Consider the following 27,320-nt stretch of genomic DNA (forward strand, 5'->3'; position numbering starts at 1 on the left):
GGGCATGGTTTAGGAGACATGGTAGTGTCGGGTTGACGGTTGGACTTGATGATCTTATAGGTCTTTTCCAACCTTTATGATTCTGTGCATTTAGCTTAAAGCTGTAACACAGTTGTTTAAAAACTTCTGACTACAGATGTGGGCTGATGCTGAATGTGCTGTACTGTGTGCTCTGTTCTGATCAGCCTTTAACCTCTTGGACATGCAAAGAATGAAAGGAGGGAAAATGAAGTGATTAACAACTGGATGTAGTCATTTTTGCATCTAGGCAAACAAAATACTGCTGCCCTAGAACTACATAAAAGTTTCAGCAATGCTTGATCAGACATCTAATTATCATAGTATTTATTTTTGAGGAAGTTATAGAAATGTGTCTGGTGTATACAAATGGTTAGATTTCATCAAACCTGAGATAGCTTTCTTCATGCTTGACTTATTTTCAGCCTTATACCCTAGTAAAGGAATGGAAAACTTAGTAAAATACTTCATAGTAAGTATACCTATAGCTCTTGCTGTCTTGGGAGATACCGCTCAGACTGTAGATTTGTTAGTGCTTCTCATGTGCATTAAATATTTCTCCTAATCTAGACAGAACTGAAATAGTCATTTTCTTACTAGTGCTTTGCAGAAAGGTAAAACAACATGGGCTTGATGTTTGTTTTTAAGTAGGTGAGGGATACAAAGTTCACTGCTAAATAAGTCAAACAGGCACAGTTTTGATGCTGAAGAGATCAAAGTAAAAACACAGTTCTACTGCCACACCAGCACCTATCTGCCAAGAGACCCACATCTTTGCCAGTAAAGTCCCCCAGCCTTATAGTTGCACTGCTGCTACACATGACTAGAGCAGCTGCTCTCTTGGCTGAGCTGGGTTTAATAGATCTGAGCTGAGCATCTTGGCACTTCTTTTATATACGGGGCTGTTTGGGAATCACAGAAATGGTATCCTGGCAGCAGAAATCCTTGAAAATCCTTTATAATAGATGAGCGGTAGAGAAGCCAAATACAGACTGACAGCATTGTTTTAAAAGACATTTTGCTTAGATTGAAACGGAGGAAAAAAAAGAAAAGTAAGGGTATTTCCCAAGGAAGTGGGAATTAGAGGTTCAGTCACATATCCCAGTAGAATACCCAGGCTCCTAGCTGATTTTCAGATTAATGGTTATATCTAAAATATTCATTTTTCTGGGTAAAATTTTTCTTATTCTTTATTTCAATTTTAGAAAGTTTGTGCAGGAATTATGTGAAAATTTTTGGATAAAGAAACAAAGAAAACATTATTCCCTCCTTTACATATATATATATATATATAAAAAAAAGCCAAGAGGATTATGACTTGACTATAGAATAAACATTATTCAGAAAAAGAATACAAAAGTAGGTTTTTTTCTGAAATTAATTGTTTAGGATGATTTCTTAGCCTTTCCAGAGGAAAACCAGTTTAAATAAAACTATAAAATAGATAAACTTTATTACTACTTATATAGTTATATATCTAAAAATGCTTTTTTGAGGAAATTGATTTGTATTTACAGAGAGTAGTGCTCAGACTGCCATGTCAGAAATTTGAAGTTGTGATCTTATGTGCTGTCTGAAGCCAAGAGTTAGAGAGTCATTGGTTTAAGTTTACACTTACATTGTTGTTTTTCAGAATAGCTCCCAGAAGTTCACAGTTCATCTCATTAGAAAACAGATAGCTAAGACGGGTTATATGGCTTATGACTTAGAAGGGACTGGTAAAGGAATGCTAAGGTCACAAAACTGAATATAAGTACCTACAGATGGGTGAGATGACAGTAACCTATGGTAACCAGTTCAGCCCTGCTAACTTCTTAATGTATCTGCATCCTTGTGCTCTCCAACAAAACTTCTGAAAAGGACTACTGCTTTTTGAATGTCATTATTTTAAAGAATTTTAAATTATGTTCTGCTGTTGTTCTGAACCATATCCTCAACATTTATATAGTCTTTGCTGGAAGCAGAGTAAAGAAAATGCATTTATATTGCCATTTTTCATCTTTACTAGGAAACCCGGTTAGATGACCATCATCATGTTGCAGTGGCTCTTGGGAAACAGGAGGGATTTGGACAGAAGCATTCTGATGTAAGAAATTATGAAACGTTTTGAGGTCTTAGTAACTAATTGCTTGAACATAAACTTAGTCTGATGCTGTAGCTAAAAATGTGCTATCGCAGATGTAGGGTCAAGGAGAAAGTTCATCTTAAGCACTGAATTAACCAGATTGTTACTGAACTGTTACCTCTAGTTCTGTCGTGCTTATTTCAGGGACAGTCTGAGATGGAAAAATGGTTTCAGAGGACAGCAACAGATAATGTAAAATCTGGAATGTATGTGTTACGGCATTCAAAAGATTAAGCGATTTTTTGTCCCAGCTTGCTAGTACTCATGTGGGAAAGATGGTTTTTACAAAGGGAAATGTAGGCAGTGAACCAACCTGGACTGCTAAACTAGAACGGCACTTCATCAAGTCAATTTTAATGGGGGACTGTCAGTGCATGTATCCCAGAGCAGGTTCATCTCTCAAACACCATTATGACAAGATAACCCTTGAGACAAGCAACAACAACCAACAGATGGGAAGAACAGCAGTGTTAGTCTTCATTCTGTGTGGTCTCTTTGTTGAGAGAAGCAACAAAGCTACTTAAAAGCTTTTCAGGATTTATTGTGTAATTTAACAAAGACTTGGGTCATGAAAATAGCAATAGAAGTCAAATTTGAGACAGACTGGCAAGTTGTAGCCGAAAATAGCCAGACAGTCAGCAAAGTGTGACAAATTGTCTGTGGTGTTTTAGTTGCTTACAAGAAAATCGGTTAGTTGTTTTCTGATATTTAGGTACAAAGCCAGGAACTAGAAAAAAAAAACAAAACCTAGTATATGAATGGATAAAAGGATGAAAGTGGTCATGCACCCATCTATCATGGTCATAAAGTCCGAGTCTGTGAACATGAATAACACAGAGAAGCAATCTTTTAACTAGTATTGGCTAGATTAAAAAAAGACATATGAACTACATTAAAGGATTTACTGTGGTAAATCAGTGCTCGAAAATTCTTTAAGAAAATACGGGCATTCTGTTTGACAGGATATACTGTCCCAGTGGGACTGCATATCATCCTTCCAAAGGAATACTGATAAATGTCAGTCTGAGGAGAAAAGAAGGTGGCCATTATTTCTAAAGACAGTTACCTAAGTATTCTACAAAACTCCAGGATTTTTAGGTATTGACCTTCACCATCATTGTCACATACCTTAAAATTATCATAGAAAGAACAGGCATGGTATCAAGAGTTATGATGAAAAACTTTGAATCAAGAAAGTCTCAAAGGCTTACTTGTCCACTGACTAAATTTGTGATGACCTAAATGTCATTAGCTCAATTCACTGAAAAAGGGTCATTTTAAATAGGACAAGTAAGTATTCTGTGGCTCCCCAGTATGGAAAGGAAGTGAAGATTTCTGTACTGTTGCATTGTGCCTTTTCAGGACACTTCATTCTAACAGGAATGTGGAGGAAAGGAAAGCAACCTTCTCTTTCTAACAGAACTGTAGAAAAGGATTCTATGTATTGCTAGATGTAAAGGTGTTCTTCATCTTAGTTTAAAAAAAATTGAGCGTGCAGATGTTATGCTATTACTTCGGGATGTCAGTGCTTGTCTCCATTCCCTCTTTGCTATCACAGGAGTAATTCATTATGTCCTGTTTGCAGAGCACATACTTTCAGTGAGCTTTCTTCCCAACCTGAGAGAAGTACCTACAATTCTCACAAAAGACCAATTATTACTTTAATGTACTATAATTTAAATTCTCCAGTGTCAACAATTTTAACAAAAAGTCTACTAGTGATTGCTATATACTTGAAGAGACAGAACATTTATCTGCACTCTTGCCTAGATCTAGACAGTTATCTGAGCCATATCTCAATGAAAAATGGCTGAGTTTATAGTTCTTTATAATTCCTACGTGGACTGTAAGGTATCACCTATCACTTGCTAAATTTCACAGACTTGTGATTAATTCAGTCAGAACACACTTGTCTTCAGACAAGCCTGTGCTAAAGTTCAAACCAGATCTCTTAAGCCTCTGAGCTAAGTAGATTGTTAGTTCATATTTGGTATGCACCTGTGATGTCACTTGCATGGCTCTAGGCACAGCTTCTGCAGCTTTACCTCATCTCCAAAATGCCAGATGAACAGGAATGTTTCTACACCATGTCACTTGTGTGACAATATGAAGTGACAGGCAGCTCAATTAACTTTTGCTTTCAGTCTGCATTGGACAACTGAAGTTCTGCTGTGCTGTTACAACAGTCACAAACCATTTTGTTGGCTCTCCATTTATTCCTAACAGTAGCTTACTGCTCAAACACAGAACTGGAGGATAGACATTTTGCTCTTCAACCTGTTCACTGACCTACCTTCATTTAAGTGACAGGAAGGGATAACAAAACCAATAAAATGGGTCTTAGGCGAGGTCACCTTCAGCACTTGAATGTAAGCAGGCAAGTGCCCACAAGGCACCATTATGGACAAATCCTCCAAACCCTCCCCAGGAACTCAACATGCTGGGGTGCCTCTCTCAAGTGCCTGCACACACTATGGGGAATAAGCGTGATGAGTTAGAGATCTGTGTGCAGTTACAAGGCTATGATCTTGTTGAGATCATGGACACATCGTGGGTTAGCTCCCATGGCTGGAGTGTTGCGATCAAGGGGTACAGGATCTTTAGGAATGACAGGCTGGGAAGACTAGCAGGTAGAGTTGCCCTTTGTGTGAGAGCAGCTGGAGTTCATGGAGCTCTGCCTGGGGATGGATGAGAAGCCAGCTGAGAGTTTATGGGTTAGAGAGGGCAAGTCAAGGTAACATTATAGTGGGTGTCTGCTATATGCCACCTGACCAGGAAGTGGATCAGGCCCTCTACAGGCAGATAGAAGCAGCCTCCCATTCACAGGTTCTGATCCTTGTGGGGGACTTGAACTACCCCAGTATCTGCTGGAAAGCTACAGCAGGACATAAGCCATCTGGGAGGTTACTGGAGTTCATTGGCAACAACTTCCTCCTCCAACTGATAGAGGAGCCAACAAGGAGAGTTGCCCTGCTGGACCTCACACTCACCAACAAGGAAGGGGCTTGTTGGTGATGTGAGGGTCAAGGGCAGCCTTGACTACAGCAAGCATGAGATGGTGGAGTGCAGGATCCTGGGGGCAGGGAGGAGGGTGAAAAGCAAGCTCACACTTGAGGACAGTAGACTTTGGCCTCCTCAAAGATCTGCTTGGAAGAGTCCTGTGGGATAAGGCCTCAGAGGGAGGCAGGGCCTAAGAGATGTGGTTAATATTCAAGGATCACCTACTCTAAGCTCAAGAGAGTTCCATTCCAACAAATATGAACTCAGGCAAAAATGCCAGGAGGCCTGCATAGATGAGCAAAGAGCTCTTAGCCAAACTCAAACACAAAGGAAAAGCATGCAGCGGGTGGAATAAGGATGGGTAACCTGCAAGGAATACAGAAACATTGTCTGAGCATCCAGGGAAGAATTTAGGAAAGCTAAAGCCCAAAATGGAATTTAATCTGGTCAGGGATGTCTAAGAAGGGCTTGTGGATAGGTAAGTGGATAGGAGATAAAGGGAGGACTAGGGAAAACGTGGGCCCTTTGCTTGATGAGACAGAGGCACTGATTACATAGGACATGGAAAAGGCTGAGGTACTGAATGTCTTCTTTGCCTCAGTCTTTATTAGCAAGACTGGCCTTCAGGAATCCCAGGTCCCAGAGACCGGAAGGGAAGGAGCAAGGAAGACTGGAAGGCTTGGTGGAAGAAGATCAGGTCAGGGAATACATAAGCAAACTGGACATACATAAATCCATGAGTCCTTATGGGATGCAGCTGGCAGATGTCATTGCAAGGTCACTCTCCATTATCTTTGGTTCATCATGGCAACAGAGACAAGTGCCCAAAGACTGGAGGAAAGCAAATGTCACCCTATATTCCAGGAGGAGGACCTAGGGAATTATAGGCCTGTCAGCCTCACTTCAATCTCTGGAAAGGGGGCAGAGCAGCTAATTCTGGAAACCACTTCTAGGCACATCAAGGTCAAAGAAATCATCAGGACTAGTCAGCATAGCTTCACCAAGAGAAGTCATGCTTGACCAACTTGGTAAATGTCTACAATGAAATGACTGGCCTGGTAGATGTGGGGAGAGCAGTGAATATTGTCTACCTAGACTTCAGTGCCTTTAACATCTGACACTGTATCTCATAAGATCCTCCTAGAGAAAATGTTGGTGTATGTACTGGATAAGCAGATAGTGAGGTGCACTGAAAACTGGGCCCAGGGGGTAGTGATCAGTGGTATGAAGCCTGGTTGGAGGCCTGTAACTAGCAATGTACCCCAGGGGTCAAAACTGGATCCAGCCCTGTTTAACATCTTCATTAATGATCTGGATGATGGGGCAGAATGTACCCTCAGCAAGTTTGCTGGTGACACAAAACTGGGAGGAGTGGCTGATATGCCAGGGGGTCATGCTGCCATCCAGAGAGACCTTGGCAGGCTGGAGAAATGGGCTGATAGGAACCTCATGAAGTTCAACAAAGAGAAGTGCAATGTCCTGCACCTCAGGAGGAACAGCCCCAGGCACAGGACATGCTGGGGGCCACCCAGCTGGAAAGCAGCTTTGCAGAAAAGGCACTAGGGGTCCTGGTGGACACCAGACTGAGTGTGAACCAGCAATGGGCCCTTGCAGCAAAGAAGGCTAATCCTTTCCTGGGCTGCATTAGACAAAGTATTGGCAGCAGGTCGAGGGAGATGATCTTTCCCCTTTACTCAGCAGTGGTGAGGCCACATGTGGGGTGCTATGTCCAGTTCTGGGCTTCTCAGTACAAGAGAGACATGAACGTACTGCAGTGAGTCCAGTGAAGGTCCACAAATATGACTAAGGGACTGGAATGTCTCTCTTGTGAGGAAAAGCTGAGAATGCTGGGACTATCTAGCCTGGAGAAGAGAAAGGCCAGGAGGATCATATCTAAATACCTGAAGGAAGGGTGCAAATTAGACAGAGGCAGGTGTTTTTTATTGGCAGCTGGTGACAGGACCAGAGGCAGTCGGCACAAGTATGACACACAGGAGGTTCCCTCTGAATGTCAGGAAACTTTTTTTTTTCTTTTTTCTCTTTTCCCCCACCCACTGTGAGGGTGACCAAGATTGCCAGGGAGGTTGTGGAGTCTCCATCCATGACAATATTCAAAAGCCATCTGGACATGGTCTTGGGCAAATGGCTCTAGGTGGCCCTGCTAGAGCAGAGGGTTGGACCAGATGACCTCCAGAGCTCCCTTCCAATCTCAGCTGTTCTGTGATTACTGGACATTAGTATTCGCTCCCCAGAAAGTTAACAGTACCTCAGCCTGCATCAAAAATGTGTCAGTGTGTGTGACGTACAGAATAATCAATCCCACTGCAGAGTAGCGCTGCTGAATTCTATCAAATATTAAACATTAAGAATACATAGCTTGAGCAAATGATGAATTTAGGATCATAGAATCATAGAATCATTAAGGTTGGAAAAGACCCTTAAGGTCATTGAGTCCAACCGCTAACCTATCACTGCCAAGTCCACCACTAAACCGTATCCTCAAGCACCACGTCTATCCTTCTTTTAAATACCTCCAGGGATGGAGACTCAACCACTTCCCTGGGATCAGCTATGTTCGATTCATGCACCTGTACTATTTGCCCAGCTGTTTGGAAAGAATTACGCTTGCAGATAGCATACAGCAGGCTGCACAGTAATGTGCTCAAAAAAAACAAGCTGTTTTTTTTCTTTGAATTGTGATTTTTCTTGAAGTGATGGAATTAACACAGAGACTATGACACTCATCTCTAATACCTCAGTTGGCGTTTAATCTGGATTTAACATTGAGTAATTGTGGGTTCATTGTGACCACTTTTGTCCTTAAATAGCATGAGTTTGGGAGAAGCTTGCACAACCTGTCATTGCTGGTATTAAAGAGTATGAATAGGCACACCTCTAGTGAAATAAATCCTGATGCTATCATCTCAAATAATCATGTCCGCTGGAGAATGAATTACAGTTTGTTTGGGTTTGTTGGTCAGTTTTTAATTAAATTTTTGTGGACTTAAAACACTCATTCTGTGGTACTAACAGCATTCTACATCCCTTGTTCTTTCAGTTTCTGAATTGAGTTTCAAAGAAAACTTGCTTTTCCTGTGTGGGCTGTTGCATGCTTCTATTAGTTACTGTATAACCTAAACTAGGGACAGTGACATTGGTCTCAACTGGAATATTTTCTTTCTTCTTCAGTAAGCAATGTGTAGTTTAAACTGAATGGAATATTGCAGCAAGAAAATTGAGATTTCTTGATTCATATAATACTAATACGTATTTTCCTTAGGTATGTTCTATGGAGCCTAACCAACCACAGTTTACATTATTGACTTTTGAAGATTTAGTTGCATCTGGTATTCCAGTCGCACCTGAGGATTCTGCATATTGGGATAATTTTTGTTCTAAGCAGGAGGGTCCAGTGAAACAGAATTCACATTCAAGATAAGAATGCTTGTAAGAAAAAGAAAATTGTCAAAGTTGTTATGCTGTTATTCTATGCAATTCAGAGTGTGGGAATAAGCGTACATGTGTAAATGAAACATGTTTTTCCTTATTTTAACTAGAAGTCTGATTTTTACCTTTTTAAAATTGACATTCTTTAGCAATATCTTAAGGAAGGTTCATGTTTCCTCAATGAAGGAATTCTGAGTGAAAAGTCCAAGCTGACCACATGCTTTTTTTGCTTCTCCATGCCTGTGGTTCTTACATTTCAGTAATTACCCATGTTAGGAATGGGAAGCAGAGCTAGTAATGTTGTTGATTAGTCAACAAGTGTTTAATATATAAACGTGCTTCTATACTTCATTTATGCTGAAGCTTAAATTATGATACTGCCTTTTCACTTACAAAAATAATAGTTTTATTCTCAGATGAGCGAATAAAACAGAAGAATTGGTACAAATCTTTTGCTGTTACTATATGGTGCAAGTGTTGGTACAGCACTTTGTGTAACAGCAGGCTGAAGAAATCTGAATCTTAGTAGTCTTGGAACTATATCTGTGCAAAACTAGTTTGAGACAGGGAATCAATTTGTAAATATTTCATATAGTTTTCACTTAATCTTTGTTAATTAAAGCTTCATGTATTTAACTTAGGATTTAGTTTTTAACAGTTCTTTTTGTATTTTTCCCTCGGCAATAGATACGAGCCAAACAGCAGTTTGTTTTCCTAGACTTGCATTTACATCTGTACTGTTTTAGACACTAAGTCACATGAAGAGGGGAAAAAAAAAAAAAAAGGAAAAAAAAAAACTATTTACTTTTTCCAAATAGTCTTATAACATCTGAAGACAGAATATTTTATTGGCTTACAGTGAATTAAAATTTCTGGAGAAGATCCGTAGATCTTGAGTGCACCTTTAGAGTATTCTGTATTCCTTTTCAAAACAAATCCTATTTTGTGCCATTACCTTTCACTGTTCTTTCTAGAAATCATAGATCCATTATGGTCCATCTAAAAGTAAGGAACCGTCATGAACAGAATGAATCATGCTGAATGGAATGATTTTCACTACTAAAAAGAGCTCCTTTCTGTCCTAGAGTTAAACACAGATCTTTAGTGAATTCAGGTTTGCATAAACCTTGGCTGCACCCTGTATTGTGACTAAAGGAGAACCTACTTGTAGTGTAACCACTGAAGCTATGCCATATTACAAAGATAAAGAAAAGGTTTAGAGAGAGGAGGATACGAGTTTTACAACATTATACAAGCTTTTGGAGTTCTGATGTAGATAATTCTGAATTCAAATATGCTGTTAATCTTTCTTACTTCTACCAGTTCTGATTAGTATTTTTGTTTCCATTTCAATGACTCTCTCATCTTGCATGCCGATCACAGGGTTTGGTGTTTTGCTTTTTTCCTTCACAACTGCAAATCAGTGGAGCAGTGACTCTTCTTTCCAGACTCCACAGGGGTTAAATTAGATGTTCAGTAACTTCAAATCTGAAGTTAACAGAAATAATTTATGTACAAAATGTAAGTCAAGTATTCCAGACTGGTTTTTTAAATCAAACGCAACTTGCGATAAATAATTGGCATTCTGTGGAGGCCAGAAAAGGCTATTCAGTGGATATGTAACTATAATTTACTGGGGTAGGATATTTATAACTGATTCAGTTGACTTCATCTTATTCTTTTCTACCTGAATTGTACTGTAATCCTAGATGGGCAAGCACCTGAAGGTGCTGAAGAGCTGAGATAACTAGAAGTGTTGCCAAGCTGTTTCTGTTTGAAAGTATGCAGAATAAGGAGGCTTATTCAGAGTATAAGGGGCTGGAGAGTACTGAGCTCCATGGCTGGCTAACTGCTCCAGTACATGCCAGTCCTCACCAGTCACTGAGGACCCCATCAACTGCAGCTGTACCAGCCAGTTTAAATTGCCAGCTCTTTTGCTGGGACAATGAAATGAACTGCAAATACGGTGTGAGATGAACAGAGAGTTTTCAGATCTAGATTTCTGGGGATAAATGAATTCATTTCATATTAGAGGTTATTTATTTTTTCCTGGTGACAATATCTCAAAATAGAATTTTTCTCTCATTGGAAAGAGTTTAAAAAATATTAATGAAATTATTTATAATATTTTGCTTGCGTGGAAGTAAAGGACAAACCACTTTTGTTAAATTAGAAAGTGATACTTGGTTTGCTAGCCAGGAATATGATAATTTTCAGGACTATAATTAGAAAGGTTAGAAAAACAAAGGAGTGTATTTTGGTTAGCTTTATATGAAATAAAGGCATAGTTTCTAACATTCCAGAGAGAATCATCTAGAATATTGCAGTTCCTCATATTATGAGTGTTTTCCATGTCTTTGATTTACATTGAGCTATTTGAAAATTTGAAAAATAAGATTTCTTTTTTTTTTTTTTTTAGCCTTAGGTAGCAATAAGGTTAGGTGATGGTAATGCCTTGTGAAGAGTCACTTGAGTCAGGTTGTTTAGCGTCAGTGCAAATAGACAGAATTTTTACATTTGCTTTTACCACTGTGGGAAAGAACACTTTGTATAGTTATGGAATTCTCAGCTGAAAGCATGCTGCTAAAAGGCCAGCAAGACACTCTGACTATTTATGAATGTGAACAAACCTTATTAAAGTCATCAAAATGTTTTTCTGGGCATCTGTGTACTGTGGAGGCATGTACTGAAATCAATATTGCTAGTGTGTACAGATAAGTTAATGTAATTTTACAGTTCTAAGTTTTTTATAAATTATTTCACCATCACAATTTTCCTTTTACAAAAACTGAGCCCTGTGTCCAAACATGGCCATAACACTGGCTTCCTTACATTTTCTTAGAATACAGTCTTAATGTCCATAGACTGTCTCTGCTATTTTTAGAAATACTGGTCTGCCACAGCTCCACCTTCCCTCCCTAGTTCAGGTTGTTGGCTTGGTCCGGTGCAGATGAGCTGACCTTTGCTGGTCTCCATCACTCTTCTATCTGCAAGAAATTCCTCAGTTATGTCTAGAAGCCCTCTGGCCTCCAGGTTCCTTCTCCAGAGCTCTGTTCCTTTATCTGTTTTGTCTTCTATATACTGCCCTACACATGACCATACCATGTACCTGGATCCTAAAGGGTAAGAAGCTGCAAAAACACAAGCTCTGCTCCACATGAGCCTTTCCTAGCAGGAGCTGTGGCTAGGTGGTCGTTTTCCCTATGGAGCAGGGTTGACCAGCCTCCCTGTTTCTCAAAGTACATATTTATATCTTAGATCACATCCCTAGATCACTTAGATCACTGCCGTAGACTGCAGACCAACCCGATGTTTCTGAGAGTAGCTATTAACAATCTCTGACCTAAAAATAAAAAAAAAAATTAAGTTTTGGTCTTCAGTGAACACATTGACAAAAGTGAATAGATGTGGTGTAGTTTGGACATTTTATCATGTTTAAACCTTTGTGTATCTTGCATAAAAATTGTTAAGAGTGGATTAGGAACTTCACGGAATAAAACTGTTCAAGATAATTTGCAGCTGTGTGACAGGAGACTGGTGCCATTTGATGTGAAAATCTGTAACTTTGAAAAGTGGATCATATGAATTCACTCTTAGCTTTTCACAACATCTGTAAACCTATGCAAGAGGTATATTGTTACGGTATTATGGGATCAAATGCACTGACGTTAATCAAATGTATGTATGTGCTTCATGTTCCTCCAGAATACACACATTTGGGATTGCTGTACACTGTATAGAAAATGTAGGCGTGAAAATAAGTCTGAATTCTTCTCAGGAGAGACACTTTAAAGAGAAACGTTTTAAATGAGTTTTTCGAAGAGTCACTTTTTCTAATGTTATTTTCTTCTGCTGTACATACTTTTTTTTTTTTTTTAAATAGCCAGACACTATGTATGGCTGCTATTTCTGCTAAGACTGAGTTTAATTTCTTTATTGAAATAAAAAGTGGCTTCTTTTGTGTTTGTGTTCAGATTTTCTGTTGCCTGTTTATGGCTCTACCTGTCTGAGTTTTTGGGTTTTTTTATGTCATTATTATTTAGATCCAGACATAGGTGGGACTACTGAAACACTTGCCTAACAATCCTTTGTTATTTCTAAAATAGTTTATGGGAACACAAAATTGTACGCTCATAGGGACATCTTTTAGATGAATTGTAAAACAAAGCTCTGGACCAGCTGTCTGCTCTGTGGCGTTCTTGTAAGACTGGGTACATTCAAGTCTCTCTTCTGGGACCACTCCCCCATTTCCTCCTGCAAGTGTAATTTAATCTAATAATGTGCAATCTACTTTCTTGACATAGTGTTGGTGTATTCTACATTCGATGGAGTGTCTCATTGTTTGGTCTAAATTGCAATAGTGTGAGGTTTAATGCTTATAGGAAGATACATATTTTCAAATGCAAGGCTACAGCGTTGCATAGCGGTACATACACATGTATGGAAATTTCTGAAGAATTTTTTTTTTAACTATGTTGTGGAACGCAAAGGTTCTTTATGTTGTAGTAGGAGGTTATTCACACAGAAAAAGCACTTTTGTTTGCACAAGTGTTTTTCTTTAAAAGCCTTGAAAAACTGTTCAGGATTTATAAGTGATCTAAACAGTAAGAAAATGAGTATTTCAGTTGAAATGCATCTTTGATCCTCCAACATCTAGAGGTACCTAGACACCTTTATTTCTACTTTACAAAGATGCCTTATATTCTTCGTACCGCACATAAAAAAGTGTCTGCAATGAATGTGTTTAATAGGTTAGGAAATAGTTTGCATCGCTACTAATGACTGAATAATTTAATACATTTTAATGTGTTTTAAAGCTGCCTTTTTATGGTTGTAGTGGCTGTCTGCCCATTAAGAGAAAGAATGGTTTGGGACATGGTGGATCTAGATGTTGTCACATCCAACTCGCTCCACATGTAAGTGGTGAAGTCTAGTTTTTCAAACTGAACTAGGTGGGAACTTCTGATGATTAAGGTTTGTGAGCAGTCATGGCAGCTGGGTACAAAGCTCCAGTCTTTTTATTCTGTTGCAAAGTCTTACTGAAGTCCTAATTTCAGACTATAGTTTCTTGGCTGCTAGGAATCTTACTGGGTGATACCCTTGCCTGTGTCAGCCTGTAATCTGATGATCAAATTTGTTTCTGAAAAGGGGTGTCATGGTTTAGCCGGCAGCTCAGCCCCACACAGCCGCTCGCTCACTCCCCCACCGGTAGATGGGGGAGAGAATCAGAAGGGTAACGCTTGTGGGTTGGGATAAGAGCAGTTTAATAATTAAAATAAAAAAAACAAACACCAGCAACAATGCAATGGAAAGAAAAACAACGAGAGGCGCGAAACCTGGGGGCGGGACGGAGGGGGAGGGGAACGAACCACCAAAACAAACCGCCCGCGACGCAGCCGCTCACCGCCCGCCGACCCGGCGCCGCGCTGCTCCCGAGCCGCAACTGCCCCCCCTTAATGTACTGGTCATGGTGTCACGTGGTACGGAATGAACCTGCCATTGGCCAGTCGGGGTCAGCCGTCCCCACCATGGCCCCGCCCCTCCCAGCTCCCCCCCCCCGCCACGCGGCAGAGCGCGGGGAGCTGGAAAGGTAGCCGACCCCCCCAGTGAGGAGAATTAACCCCTTCTCAGCCAAAACCAGCACAGGGGAATATGTTTTCCATATGCTGAGGAGGATTTTTAAGGAGTTTCTGCCTTTTAGTCAAAGTTATAGTCCTCTGAATAAAAAATGCTAAGTCTGGTTTGCAGATGTGTTCGAGGCAAGTGCACTATACCAATTTGCCACAGAAAAAAGGAAAACATATAGGTCCTACTAAAGGCAAGGGGTTTTTTTTTAAGTTCTAAGCTTAGAAATGCTTTGTGTTAAGTATACTTAAAAGGTTTGCCAGACTACTTGTCAGATATGTCCTAGGGATTTAGGGGTGCCTGTAGAACATATGAGCTGGCACAGGGCAAGAAGCTAACACCAAGGTTCCCAGCATAAGCAAGTTGCAGTGCCAGACCGATATGCAATACCAGAACTTGGAAGGACTGATGGAGCTTTGGTAAATAGTAACGTTCTTATGAATGGCAAAGCACTAAAAAGGTTGGGTGGGGTTTTTTTCAGGTTCATATTTTTATGTTTGATAGTTGTGTTATAGACGTTTAAATGTCCCATTTTGGATTTGGTTATTACCCCATAAGTTATACGGGCATTTAAGTGTCGTCAGATATTCCACAAGGGCACTGAGGTTTCAATTGTGTTAAGATCTGAGGACTTAGCTCAGTGTGATGGCTGTTGGCAAACTTGCCTTTTTTGTAAAGCGTCAGAATAAGCTGATGCATCAGTTCCTTCCTGTTTCTGCGTGTGTCAGTATGGCTTGTGCTGTGCCCCTGGTACCAGAGGACCTCCAACACATCTGCCTGAGGTACCTTTGCTGCAACAGCTTTTAATGGGCTAATCCCAGCACATTAAAAATTCCTGCTGGCAGGTTGTTGTCCCTAAGCTGACAACAAAATGTTTTAGTATAATTACCAAAAAGTGGTACTATATTTTCCTACTAAACTAATGGAAAAAAGATCAGTAAAGGAATTACACGTTAAGACCTTAATGTTGTACTGCAAATAATGAGGAGAAATAAATGTAAAAGACAAGTTGAAAGTATATTAATGCTAGCTTTTAACTCAAAAAGTGAAGTTCTTAGTTCTGCTTTGCTCTAAGGTCTCAAAGCAACTGGAATTACTTTAATTCTTTTATTCGGGTTTCTTTTTTTTCCCCTCAAGGTGAAATAGTAGTATCCATATTACACACTTTCGAAACTTCTGTTAAGTTTTTCCAACTATCTAGTGAGTTTCTCTTGTCACGGTAGTTTAATGTGTCCAGCCTTGGTTCAGTGTTCTAAAAAATTGCTTTTCTTTAATCCTGAAATAGGCTGAATTTCTCTCAAGTAGCAAGTCATATCCATTTTATCCATGGGAGTAATGGGGGCTGAACTGCTGGAAAGCAGCTCTGTCGAGAAGGACCTGGGAGCGCTGGTGGACAGCAAGGTGACCCTGAGCCAGCACTGTGCCCTTGTGGCCAAGAAGGCCAATGGTGTCCTGGGCTGCATTAAAAGGAGTGTGGCCAGCAGGTCGAGGGAGGTTCTCCTCCCCCTCTACTCTGCCCTAGTGAGACCACATCTGGAGTACTGTGTCCAGTTTTGGGTCCCCCAGTTTAAGAAGGATGTGTAACTGCTTGAGCAAGTCCAGTGGAGAGCTACCAAGATGATCAGGGGACTGGAGCATCTCCCTTCTGAGGAAAGGCTGAGAGACCTGGGTTTTTTCAACCTGGAGAAGAGAAGACTGAGGGGGGATGTTATCAATACCTATAAATACCTAAAGGGTGGGTGTCAAGAGGATGGGACTGGACTCTTTTCAATAGTGCCCAAGGACAGGACAAGGGCAATGGGCACAGGCTGGAACACAGGAAGTTCTACTTAAACATGAGGAAAAAAAAGTCTTTCCTGTGAGGGTGCCAGAGCAGGGGAACAGGCTGCCCAGGGAGGTTGCGGAGTCTCCTTCCCTGGAGGCGTTCAAAACCCACCTGTGCTCCCTGCTTTAGGTGTATGTGCTCAAGCAGGGGTGTTGGACAAGATGATCTCCAGAGGTCCCTTCCAACCCCTACCATTCTGTGAATCTGACTGGAGGCAGAAAGCAGGAGCTTGGACCGCCCCTGAATTCACATACAGGTTTGCCACTCGCCCATTCTTCTGCTCGACTGTACCCTGTGCATCTGGGATCCTCTGTGCCTGCAGAAACTGCCCAGGCAGGGCATATTTCATGGATCAGCCCTTTCACTGACGCAGCAGTGCTGAGAGATGGGAAAGGCTGGGGTCAGACAGTGCATCTTAGACATTCTCATAAAAATACATCAGCACAAGCAACAGCTTGATGGAGTGGAACACTTCGTCCAACCTGCTTGTTGGTTGAACCTGGTTGTTCAATGTGACCCTGTTTTGGTCAGAGGAGGACAGTACCTGCTCCTGCTGTAAGATGCCTCATTATTTCTTGAATTAACTCACTCAGTTGAGTGGCATCATTACTTCACACCACTGAATATTAAACTCTCAGTTGCATGACTGAGAATGAGTTTTGATTTTTTTTCCCAGTATTGAAGCTAATGCTTCTGCCCCATGAATTTACTAATGGCTGTTCTCATCACTGTTTGCAGTTTTTGCCATAGTATCGATGTACTGCTGGCTTTGGCTTTAAGGCATCATAGATGACAATCCCAAAAACCAGTGCAGAAGGGACTGCAGTGTTGTGGAAATGCAAAAAGACAAAAACATAAATTATCTTTATAAATATTATTACAGATTTTTTTATCATCGCATGGTATATATTGTGTGCTGTATATGTAATGTGTTAACAGTCATTATCTATGTTATATTAGAATTTTATACATTTATTACATGTATATTTGTACACGTAGACTTACATGTATATATATACACACATACTGTATAATATATCTTTCAGTTAAGGATACACCAGTGCTTTCCTCTGCAATACGTTTAGGTGTAAGTACCTATAGTTAAAAAAACAGCATTCATTATTTTTCACTGTAGAGTAGTGTTTGACATATTTAAATGACAACCTGTTAAAAGTACCTTGAGTTTGCATTTGAAACAGTACACAGGCTGAAATCTGAAAATATTACCTTGGAAATATTTTCTCCTTTCAAGTGAATGTCCTGTATTTTCTCAGCTTCAGCAGTGCAGTTTTCTGTAATTTATCACTGCTGCCATCAGGTGAGGGGATTCTCAGCCCATGTATCAGCTGATTGTACAATGTGCTCCTCATCCTCACTGAGAGCTTTTGTGAAAGGTACAGCGAACTGCTTGTTCAATGAGGTCACTGGTCTCTTCGTAAGAGAAATGGAATTTTCCTGCATGTATTAAGTTCAAGCACTGTCTACTGAATAGAGTAATATTCTCAGCGAGCACTGTTTATTACCTACATAAAAGCATTTTGTTAATCTTGTGACAGTTATAATTAGCTACCTGTGCAACATTAGGAAAATATATTGGATTAATTTTGTATAGTGAAATTATGTGTGGGTAAAGGTTGTACTTCAGTTGTGTTCTTGCTTATACCATAATTAAAATTCTCATGTGAGTGAAAACACTGTGTTACAAAGAGACTGATCTTTCTGATATCATTGTTTCTGCCTAATTGCTTGTTAGGATCTTTAAATGATTGGCCTTGTTAATTCAGAATGTTTTCCCTAAAGTGCAGTAGGATATTTATTTGCATTTAAACTGGGGCATTCAGGCAGCTCCTGCTTGTAGAAATCATTGTTATCTCTCAGTCACCTTTCAGGATAAAAAAAGACACTAGCAAACTGCTCATTGCAGTGAAAGCACATTGGTGTCAGTTGACTTGGGTCGTCAGATAGGCTGGCCATAGAGCTATCTAACATTGATCATGTAAATGCCTTTAAGTAATCAGAAAATAAGTTTATCTTGTGAGACATGTCTTTAGTTAAAAGAAGGAAGAAGGTAACGTCAGATGAAGGCAATAATTTGTTCCAGAGTAAAGGGCTGCTGAAATAGTGAAGAAACCTTGTATGTGCCAGGAATTTTAAAATACATCTGATTTATTTATAAATGTCAATTTGGGGACTTCTGAAACAATGTGATAGAATGATTACGGTTTTTGGTTTGTTTTTTTTGGCATGACAGCAGTTTGAGTGCAGCATTGATTGAGTTGTTCAGTGTGTATAAACAGCTTTTAAAAGGGAAATAAAAATGCCATTGCATTAAAATTTAAATGTGTCAATGGAAATATATCTGTTTCAGCCACACAATGTGTTTTAACTCATTTGTTCTCAGGCTACAGTCAGTTCATCACCGACAGATGGATCAGGGATTTGCTACAGATATGTAGCATGCACACACATGTACACATATATATATTCTTTAAAATATATATATATGATATACACATAATCAGCTTTAAAAGAACTAGAAACTAACCCCATCTTTATTAACTCAATAACCAGGAAGTGCAAGAAAAACTTCCAAGAGCCAGTACTAAAAATGGTACAAATACATTTGGCTGATGCAAGAGACAATTTAAGGCTTGGCAGAGGGGGAAATTAGAAACAGTACCCTGAACAAATAGGAAAAGGAGCAGATTAAGACATATTTTTTATCATCTGTCGGAAGCTTTTATTGAAAATACATCAATTAAAACATGTGAAAATGAGTGTATATAGTTAAATACCCATTTTTTTTTCTGTGTCATGTAACGATTGAACTTTGTATGAGGGAAGTTAACAACAGAAACCCAAGAAGCAAGACTGCATTGAATTTATTTTACTTTAGACCATAGGTCTGAAGAGCTTTTCTAGTTCAACATCCAGTTTGACAGAGAAACATCTGTGGTATCTTTAGAGTGCATGTTTGAAATAGGAGTTTCTAACAGGTCTTCAGAAGGAAAGTCCAGATGCAACTGTTTCAGAAGACAAATGCTTCTGAAAGAGACTCTTGACATTGTGGGTTGGCAGGTAGTAAAACACCTGTTAATTAGAAAACCTGGTGAGCATGACACAGCCAAATAACTACTGTGTGCTTTGTCCTGCTTTGAAGAGGTGATTTCATGGACTTGGTATAAGACACAATACCAGAAATGCTGCCTACCTCTTCACCACTTTGCAGTACAAGTCCTGCATATACAAACTTACTCTTGGTGTCCATAAAAACGTTATTGGTAAAAGAATAACCAAAAGCATAAGTTTTAACAAAAATCTGAATCTAAAGTCCTGTGAATTCTTCCATCCTGAGGTGCTGAGGATGGACAGCTGTTAGCTTTTATATGCCTGCTCGAGATGTTTCCCTGGCTTTAAGGAATCTGATTTCAACCGCAGGACAACGAGTCAGATGTTTGTCCGTTACCGTACACAGGGCTTCCCTTCTGGGCTTCAGGAGCATCTCTGAGAGCTCTTATTAGCCAGGGAAAATCGGTAAAAGAAGGAAGGCCAAGGACTGCAAACCAGTCTAGCACCTGAGCTGGCATCAAACAAGACTCTGGAGGAAGAAGCTTTACTCCTTAAGGTAAGTACAGGGACAGCTAAAACCCAGTTCTATGTAGAGTAGTTTATAGTGTAGTTTATGTGGTGAAAAACATAGTTCTAAGGTTTATGGATTCTAAAATAAGACTCCAGTCTATCTTTTTTTCCTTAATGGAAATCAAAACATGCACTCTCTGTTAGAAATGGTACAGGACAATGGTGCAACTGGGAGGTAAGAATTAAGGAGTCTTCTAGTTCTGGTGGTAAAATGTTTTTCTCCCTTCCTCCAGCCTCCAAAGCGTAACATGTCTGTATCTCTAACATATGCGTTCTGGTCATTTTATATATTTTTCTTTATGGTTTAGGTCTGAAAAGGCCTTGCTTCTATTTTAATCACAAAAGAGGATATGGTTATGTTTTAACTGTATACCTGCTAATATAAAAGTGTCATTTAGAATTAGTCTCTGCCTGTTAGCTGTGTTTCTGTGCAGCCATAATAAAATAGCTTCTTGATGCCTCTGTTTCCCCTCTGTCTGCATACTGTCAGCTGAAACTGCAACCCCCTTTTGAGAAAGAAACTGTCTCCCAGTACTTCATAAAATGGAGGCCTGTTCTCAGTTGGAGCCTCTTTGCATTACTCTTACAGAAATAATGCAAAAATAATTGAATCCCACCAATGACAAACCTAATAATCTAACAACAGCTCCGTCGAACTCAGATGATGCTGTTCTCATACACGGGGGATGATCACAAGTCATTGTGCTGATACAAGACAGACTTGGCTGTTTGACTGCTAATACACTAAAGAGATGGTCATAGACCTTGGGTGGCTCCTGTGAGTGGAGACATCACTGCAAGGGTCCTCTGCCTCAGCATGTTGTGTTTCTCTGGCTAACCTATAGGCGGTTTTCAGTTGAAATTTCTAGCTGCTTTCATGCCTGCCTGCTCCTCCATTTGAATTAATAAGTCTGTAATAGAATTACAGAGTATCTATGCCAGAAATGTTTATACAGCAGGCAGCATGCCAAAGGCTTGACAATATCATAACTTAATTAAATGTGAGTGTATGTATGAACTAAAAGGTAATTCAGTTGTGCTTAGGGTATATGGCCTCTGCTTACCATACTTTCCTACTCAACCTACAACTTCTTGGCCAGAATATTTTTATCTTCTGCAGGCCAAGGTCTCTTTTGTGATGCTGATTACATCCCAAGCCAATTCACAAATACTGTATAACTGCAGCACACTCTTCCAGCACTCTCCTCCTCCTCTTCGTGTTCTTTTACACCTTCCAGTTTAATTTCCCTCTATGGGGAACAGAGTCTGAGTTCCTCTTGCGGTGGAGGTTGTCCTTCCTGTGTCTGCAAAGCCATTCAGTGAAATGAACTCCCATTTTGCATGAGTGTAATTGAATACCTGCAATGTGAGTATCTAGGGGCTTGGGGTCCGTCCCCCCCTATTTTTCTTATTTGCCTTTCTCAGTTCCTTTTTCCTCCTGATAGGCTTTCCTCTTCTCCAATCTAAAGCACCTTCTATTTTCCTGGTACAATAAATCCACATTTTACTTCCCAGGTTGCTCCTTCCTCTTCTTTTCTACATAGCCCTTAAATCTCTCCTCAAATTATATGCTCTTTGAGGTGGTTTTTTTTTTGTTCCCTTTTTCTCATGCCTACATTTCCCCCCATTTATCCCTGTGTCCTCATCAATCTCAGGAAAGGCAACCATGTGCTGGCTGAGGGGTGGGGAAAGTACATCCAGTTAGACTGGCTCAAGCTACCCTGTGACACTGTTTTCAGGCAGAAGCACACTCACACACGTTCTTGCAGAGATGGTGCCCTCTCCTTTTGAACAGCAGAGTCACAGTACTGTTATGTTGCTACTTTGGTTCATTAAAGTTCTTTGCTGTATCCTTGTGAGAACCTGACATTATAACAAAACAAGTGGCTGGTTTTGTACCAAGTGGGTCTCACTGGCATTGTTTTCCCCTTCACATGGGACTTCCAGCAAGCGATCAGTGCATTTGCTTTCCCTCTTGCAAAGTGGTGTGATACATTTCTATTATCCAGTGGTTTGCCTTGTTTAGCACCTCAAAGCCCTTGGATTCAAGGTTTTACAGAAATTAAAAATACCAAAAAATTGTTACTGTAGTTGGGTCTATGCATTTTGGAAAAGCATCAATGGATTTTGGAGACTTTAGTAGCTTTAATGTTCAAGCAGAAATCAGCATAATCCACTGTGAGGGTTCCTGAGTGCATCTACACATACTTACCGCCAGCAGAATAGCTGTTAGCTACAGATTATGCCTGAATGGATTTAGATGCCAGCCTACCACTTTCTTCACATCTAGCAGCTGAGGCAGAGCCAAGGAGTCAACTGCATGGCCTCTGTGATCCCTCTGAGGTGTGCTACAGCTCTGCCCCTTCTTTGGACCGTCCATCGCAGGCAGGTCTCTCTGTGTCATGGTCTTACAATTAGCTGTGAGCAAATAAGGCAGTTCCTGGGTTTGATAAACCTTGTAACTTCTGTCACCAGATAACATCAAAGCCAGTCTTGCATTGAATCAATTAAAACAAAAATGTTCAAATTATCAGTTTGATGGAAATGGTGAAATCACACGCAAGAGAGGTATGCCTCTCCTCATCGAGATTGTTGATACTATCCAAAAGACTGCAAAAAACAGGTACCCTGCCAAAATACTTCAAAAAATAGGTATTCCAACAGTGTGGTAAGTCAAAAAATAGAGCTGCTTTCCAAGGTATGTGTGAACAGTCTGATTGTAACTGGAGCTTTTGATGTGATCATTTGGGGTAAGGGGTGCGTAAAGTGTAATTTTTATTCTTAAGATTTTTTGGAATTTGTCAGGATAGAATAATTTCTCAGCGGTATCATAATGTAGTAGATAGCTAGAGGCCACACTACTAGGCTGTAGTACTTGGATAAATGTTCATTTATTGTGACAAATGAATAATTTTATGTTAGCTTAATGCTTTCAAAAGATTGTTTTATACTTGTTGTGGTTTAGCCAGCAACTCAGCCCCACACAGCCGCTCGCTCACTCCCCCACCGGTAGATGGGGGAGAGAATCAGAAGGGTAACGCTCGTGGGTTGAGATAAGAACAGTTTAATAATTAAAATAAGACAATAGCAACAACAAAAATAATAATGCAACGAAAAGGAAAATAACGAGGGAGAGGTGAAACCTGGGCCTGGGGGGGAGAGGGGGAATGAACAACCAAAACAACTCATGACACAACCACCTGCCAACCCAATGCCGCCAGTCCCCAAGCCACCATACCGCCCCCACCGCCTTCCCCCCAACTGCCCCGGTTAATGTACTTGTCATGGCGTCACATGGTATGGAATGAGCATCCCATTGGCCAGTCGGGGTCAGCTGGCTTGGCTGTGGCCCCGCCCCTCCCGGCCTCTTGCCCTCGTGGCAGAGCGCAGGAAGCTGGGAAGGTCCCTGACCACTACAGGCGCTACTTATCAACACTGAGCCGCTATTAAACAGCAACTAAAGCATCAATGTGCCATTGGCACTTTACCAGCTACAGTGAAGAGAATTAGCTCTATCCCAGCCAAAACCAGCACAATATTGTAATTGCTTATCGATGATTTATGTTACACACCACAGAAACAAAAAGACTATCTTAATTATGCATAAAAAGTAAAATGCTTACGATTTTATTATTTTCTGCAGTAAAAAATGTTTTCTATTATTTTCCCATGGGAATATTCACTTCAATAAATATAAACGGAATCTTTGCTTCTCTTCCATCCCGTGCAACAAAATCATTAGGTCCAAATCACTCTGTGATAGGGAATTGTGTATCTGGATATTGGCCTTCTGGCAACTGACTTGCACCGGACAATGAACAAAGCTGTAATCAAGGAAGAATTTAATAGGTTATTTCTAACTTCAAAAGCCACAATCTCTTGACAAATAACCAGTCTGCTACTTCTCTTCCACTGAATGTGGAAGACCTTCATGGAAGTCATAAGAAATGAAAAAGATTATGATTGTGGGAACAGGCATGAATGCCTTTGAGATCTTTCATTACCAGCCGTCTCAATGGGCCTTAAACATCTCAGGACATCTTCAAAAAAATCTCAGGAGCTATGCCCCTCAGAGCTGCCGCACCCAAATCTGGATGCATGAGCCTGTGAAGAGAATCCACAACCCAGAAGCAGGTGCCTGAATTACCTTTACACCGAGCAGTGAGGGTTATGTGCTTTAATGTTCTCAATAGCAGATATTTTGGGCCCAGACGGACATAAACTGTGAAAGAAGAGGCAGTATCTTCTCATCCCTTCAGGATGGACAACAGGGCAATGTATCAGCTGAAATTCCAGCACTCTAGGTGACAAAGCCCAAAAAGCAGAGACCCTGGACCTCTTATGCCTGCAACCATTTGACAAACAGAAGCAGTAGAGGCGAGACAGAACATCCCAGGCCATGCTGGGCACCCACTGAATCTCATTAACTGTTTTAGTTAATAGGATGATGTTTTTTAAATTCTGTATTATGTTATTTTTGTATTATGCTTTTTTTTTTTTATTATTATTTTTGTTATGTTTGACTGGGGAAGGAAGATATAATAAGCACTGCCTTTACTGAGCTCTGGTAAAAGCTGGCTAGTGTGTTATGCAGAGACCACTTTATGCGGTGGGAACCAGTGAGAAACAGACCTCAGTCTCCTTGCTCAAGACCTCTCCAGTGATGGAGGCAAAATTGAATTTTGCCACAAAGAAGATGAAAACAATATAATTGGAATGCACTGGCTCTGCTAGAAAATACATCATTGACATCTGGGGAAAGTGGGATGAAGGGAATATGTTTACCCTCTGCTTCCCTCCCTTTATTCTTCTATATGTCTAATATAAAGACACTTATCTACCTTCAGACCTTCTCCCTCCATTTCTAGGGTGGGACATGGGCAGTGACTGGGTGAAGGCTGAGCTGGATATGCTGAGCATGGCCACCCCGTCCTTCACCGGGGCTGGAGAAGACATTCAGATGGAATCACACAAAAGTGGTGTCTGCCCCTGCTTGTCTGTTAGCAGTGATAGCTGGCTCACCTACCTACACCCAAAGGCAGATGGGTTTTGGGTGACCACTGAGCAGTGCTGCAGCCAGGCAGGCAGGAGCATCTGGAAAACTTGATATGCACATAAGATCAAGAGCTTGTGTCAGCAGTTGATGCTGGACTGTTTCTACAAATGCTTTACTGTCCTACATGTAAAGGATGAAAGATGAAACAGAAAGATCCAGGTTAGCCTGTGGGTAGTTTCTTACTCCTGTCTGAATGCAGGAAAGGAGAGAATTAGATAGAGCGATGTGGAATAAGCAGGTGCCTAAAGATGTCCTGTAGTCTTTTGCACAACAACATCTGATTGACAGATTGGGCAGGAAAGAGTCAGACCCAACTGTGTGAGCTGCAGTGTTATATGGGAGCAGATGAGACTTTCTCCTGTTTGATTCCAGGCAAAGAAAAGCTTCAGCAAAACATCAGAAACCAGAGTTAATTCCTAAGCTTCTTTTTTCACTCTCTGACTTGTCTCAGCTGCAAAAAGGAGAAACAATTTAAAAACTGAACCTAGGGTTCTGCTGTAATTTTTGTTTTGGACTCACACAGGCTTGCACTCTCCCTCATGTCAGATATAATCACAAAAAAGTTATAGAAGTTCAAATAGCATTTGAGAATGCTTTCTGGAGAAAAGCCTTTCTCACCTCTCTTCTTTATTCCACATACTAGGTTTCTGATTGTTTTTTTATTTATTTTTATCCATTAGTTTTATTATAAAAATTGAGTCATTTAAGTTTGAACAGACCAATTATCTTCTCTAACTTTCAGTACTTCAACATCACATGTTTTACTTTTGAATTTGAAACAACCTACAGGGTAAAGGAACCGGGAGAACTGTTCATATAGCTCAGCCTGGGCTGGACAGCCTTTAAAATGACCCTAAATGCCAATATAAATTTATCCTTAAATAATTTCTATAATGTAGTTGTTATTTAAATTCTGCAGGAGAATACACTTGTGGTGCTATTGCCAGACAGCTTGCAAATTTTGATGGATGAAATGAGGACTGATTTACCCTGGATCAGCAAAGACAGCTGTATGGGCAGACACGTCTCTGCCACTAAGGTCCCTCAGGCTCAGAGGCTGCCAGTGGGAGTGCTGGCATCTGCCCTGGCTTCTGGTTTCCAAAGGATCTGGAGCTAAGTCTAGGAAGAGCAGAGGCTGTAACCACTCGCTGTTGAGAGCTCTGGATAGGACTGTTGTATGCTGTATTGAACTCTGTGATATGAATTTATGTTCAAATACAAGTATAATTGTGTCAAAATCTTCTAGCCTATTTCCATCAACCCAGAGAGGAATGCTCATGAGCTGACCTGTTACACTGAGCTTCCTAAACTATAGAGTTGGTAGTTGTAGATTTCTGTACTGTGGCTATAAGCAGACTTTTTTCTGATGCTAATCATTTCACTCCTTAAAAAAATATCGATATTTTTAGTTAAATAATAACAGCTAAAACCTGTCAAAGCATCAATTTAAATACTTTATATTTTAGTTTTCTCCTTGCCATCAGGTACCGTTTAATATTCAAGATTTTATGGTGCAAGCTGCTTTGTGCTTTAGGGCTGTTCCCCTGATCTGGAGCTGTGTTGTAAACCTGACTAGTTTTATTTTTCTTTTCCAAATAAATAAATGCTATGGGCCACATAGTTAGCAGACCCAAATCTGTTCAATTCTACTGAAGTAAAAAGAACTGTGCAGACTAAAACCAGCTTATAGTTTGGCCCAATATTCTTGAAATAATGATCCCATTCAAAATTCACACCCTGCCTGTTGTTTTTAAGGCTGGCCTTGAGTTGAGTGTAGAAGTATGGGATGTCTATTGCGAATCTAATGATGCATAGAAAATAATTAAGCTAAGTGGAGCATTGCTTTTACTACTAGAAGCCATTTAAGAATTCTGAGAACCACTACTACTTAATCTGTGTTTATAATGTTTATCTAAATGCAAATGAGAACATTGCTGTTTATATATATGCTTGTCATATAGTTTCACGTAGCTGGTCAGGGAAAAAGCTTTGATAAACTTTCTGATAAAATACTTATAACATACTTATAACATTCTAAAATAAAACTTCAATCAGTGCAAGAAACAGATAATGGTCTTTTTTTAACAAAAAAAGTTTGTTTAAAAAACCCGCTGAAGTTTTCAGTAAATGTTGTCTGTAGTAGGTGTTTAGGCCCAATACTTTGATATATTGTGAAATAATAAATAAAGCTGAATCAATAAATGTTCATCCAGTTTGCTTGTCTTTGCTTTAAAAGAAAGGCCTTCTTCAGCATATTCATGATTCATACGCTTACGCTACTGTCCTCTTTTCAGCAATGCAATTCAGCAAGCAAAAGGTTATGCTTGCAATGACTCAAAAGAACAGAAGTACAACGAGAAGCTACCCCTAAAAGATACTGCTTGACAGCACAAGATGGAGTTGAACAGAAAGCATATGTTGAGCAGGTGTTCTCTGGAGAAGTCATCTCTGGACTTTTGAGGACTCTGTTTTCACCTAGCTTGGTTCCCTTCAGTGGCTTACCCATCATGGCTCCAGTGCCAGCGCTGGTACAGAGGAGTGGGGAAGTTGTGTGGCAGAGGACAGGGCGTGTAGGGTAAGGGCAG

General features: G+C 40.2%; 1 protein-coding gene across 6 annotated transcripts in view; it reads left to right on the forward strand.

The window, feature by feature from the left end:
• The window catches only part of AASDHPPT (aminoadipate-semialdehyde dehydrogenase-phosphopantetheinyl transferase), a 51,332-nt gene extending 24,390 nt beyond the window's left edge, over positions 1 to 26,942 (forward strand). For 2 of the 6 annotated variants that reach the window (XM_075082178.1, XM_075082216.1), the window contains exons 5-6: positions 2,027 to 2,104; positions 8,424 to 12,565. In XM_075082178.1, coding sequence (XP_074938279.1) covers positions 2,027 to 2,104; positions 8,424 to 8,582 — 237 coding nt within the window. In that variant the 3' untranslated portion in view covers positions 8,583 to 12,565. Of the gene's footprint in view, positions 1 to 2,026; positions 2,105 to 8,423; positions 12,566 to 25,654 lie in introns of those variants that run through there. The other 4 variants (XM_075082168.1, XM_075082197.1, XM_075082187.1 and 1 more) reach the window with 4 other exon arrangements.
• Positions 26,943 to 27,320: the final 378 nt, after the last annotated feature.

The sequence above is a fragment of the Phalacrocorax aristotelis genome, chromosome 1 (assembly GCF_949628215.1).
Source record: "Phalacrocorax aristotelis chromosome 1, bGulAri2.1, whole genome shotgun sequence".
NCBI classification, from domain to species: domain Eukaryota; kingdom Metazoa; phylum Chordata; class Aves; order Suliformes; family Phalacrocoracidae; genus Phalacrocorax; species Phalacrocorax aristotelis.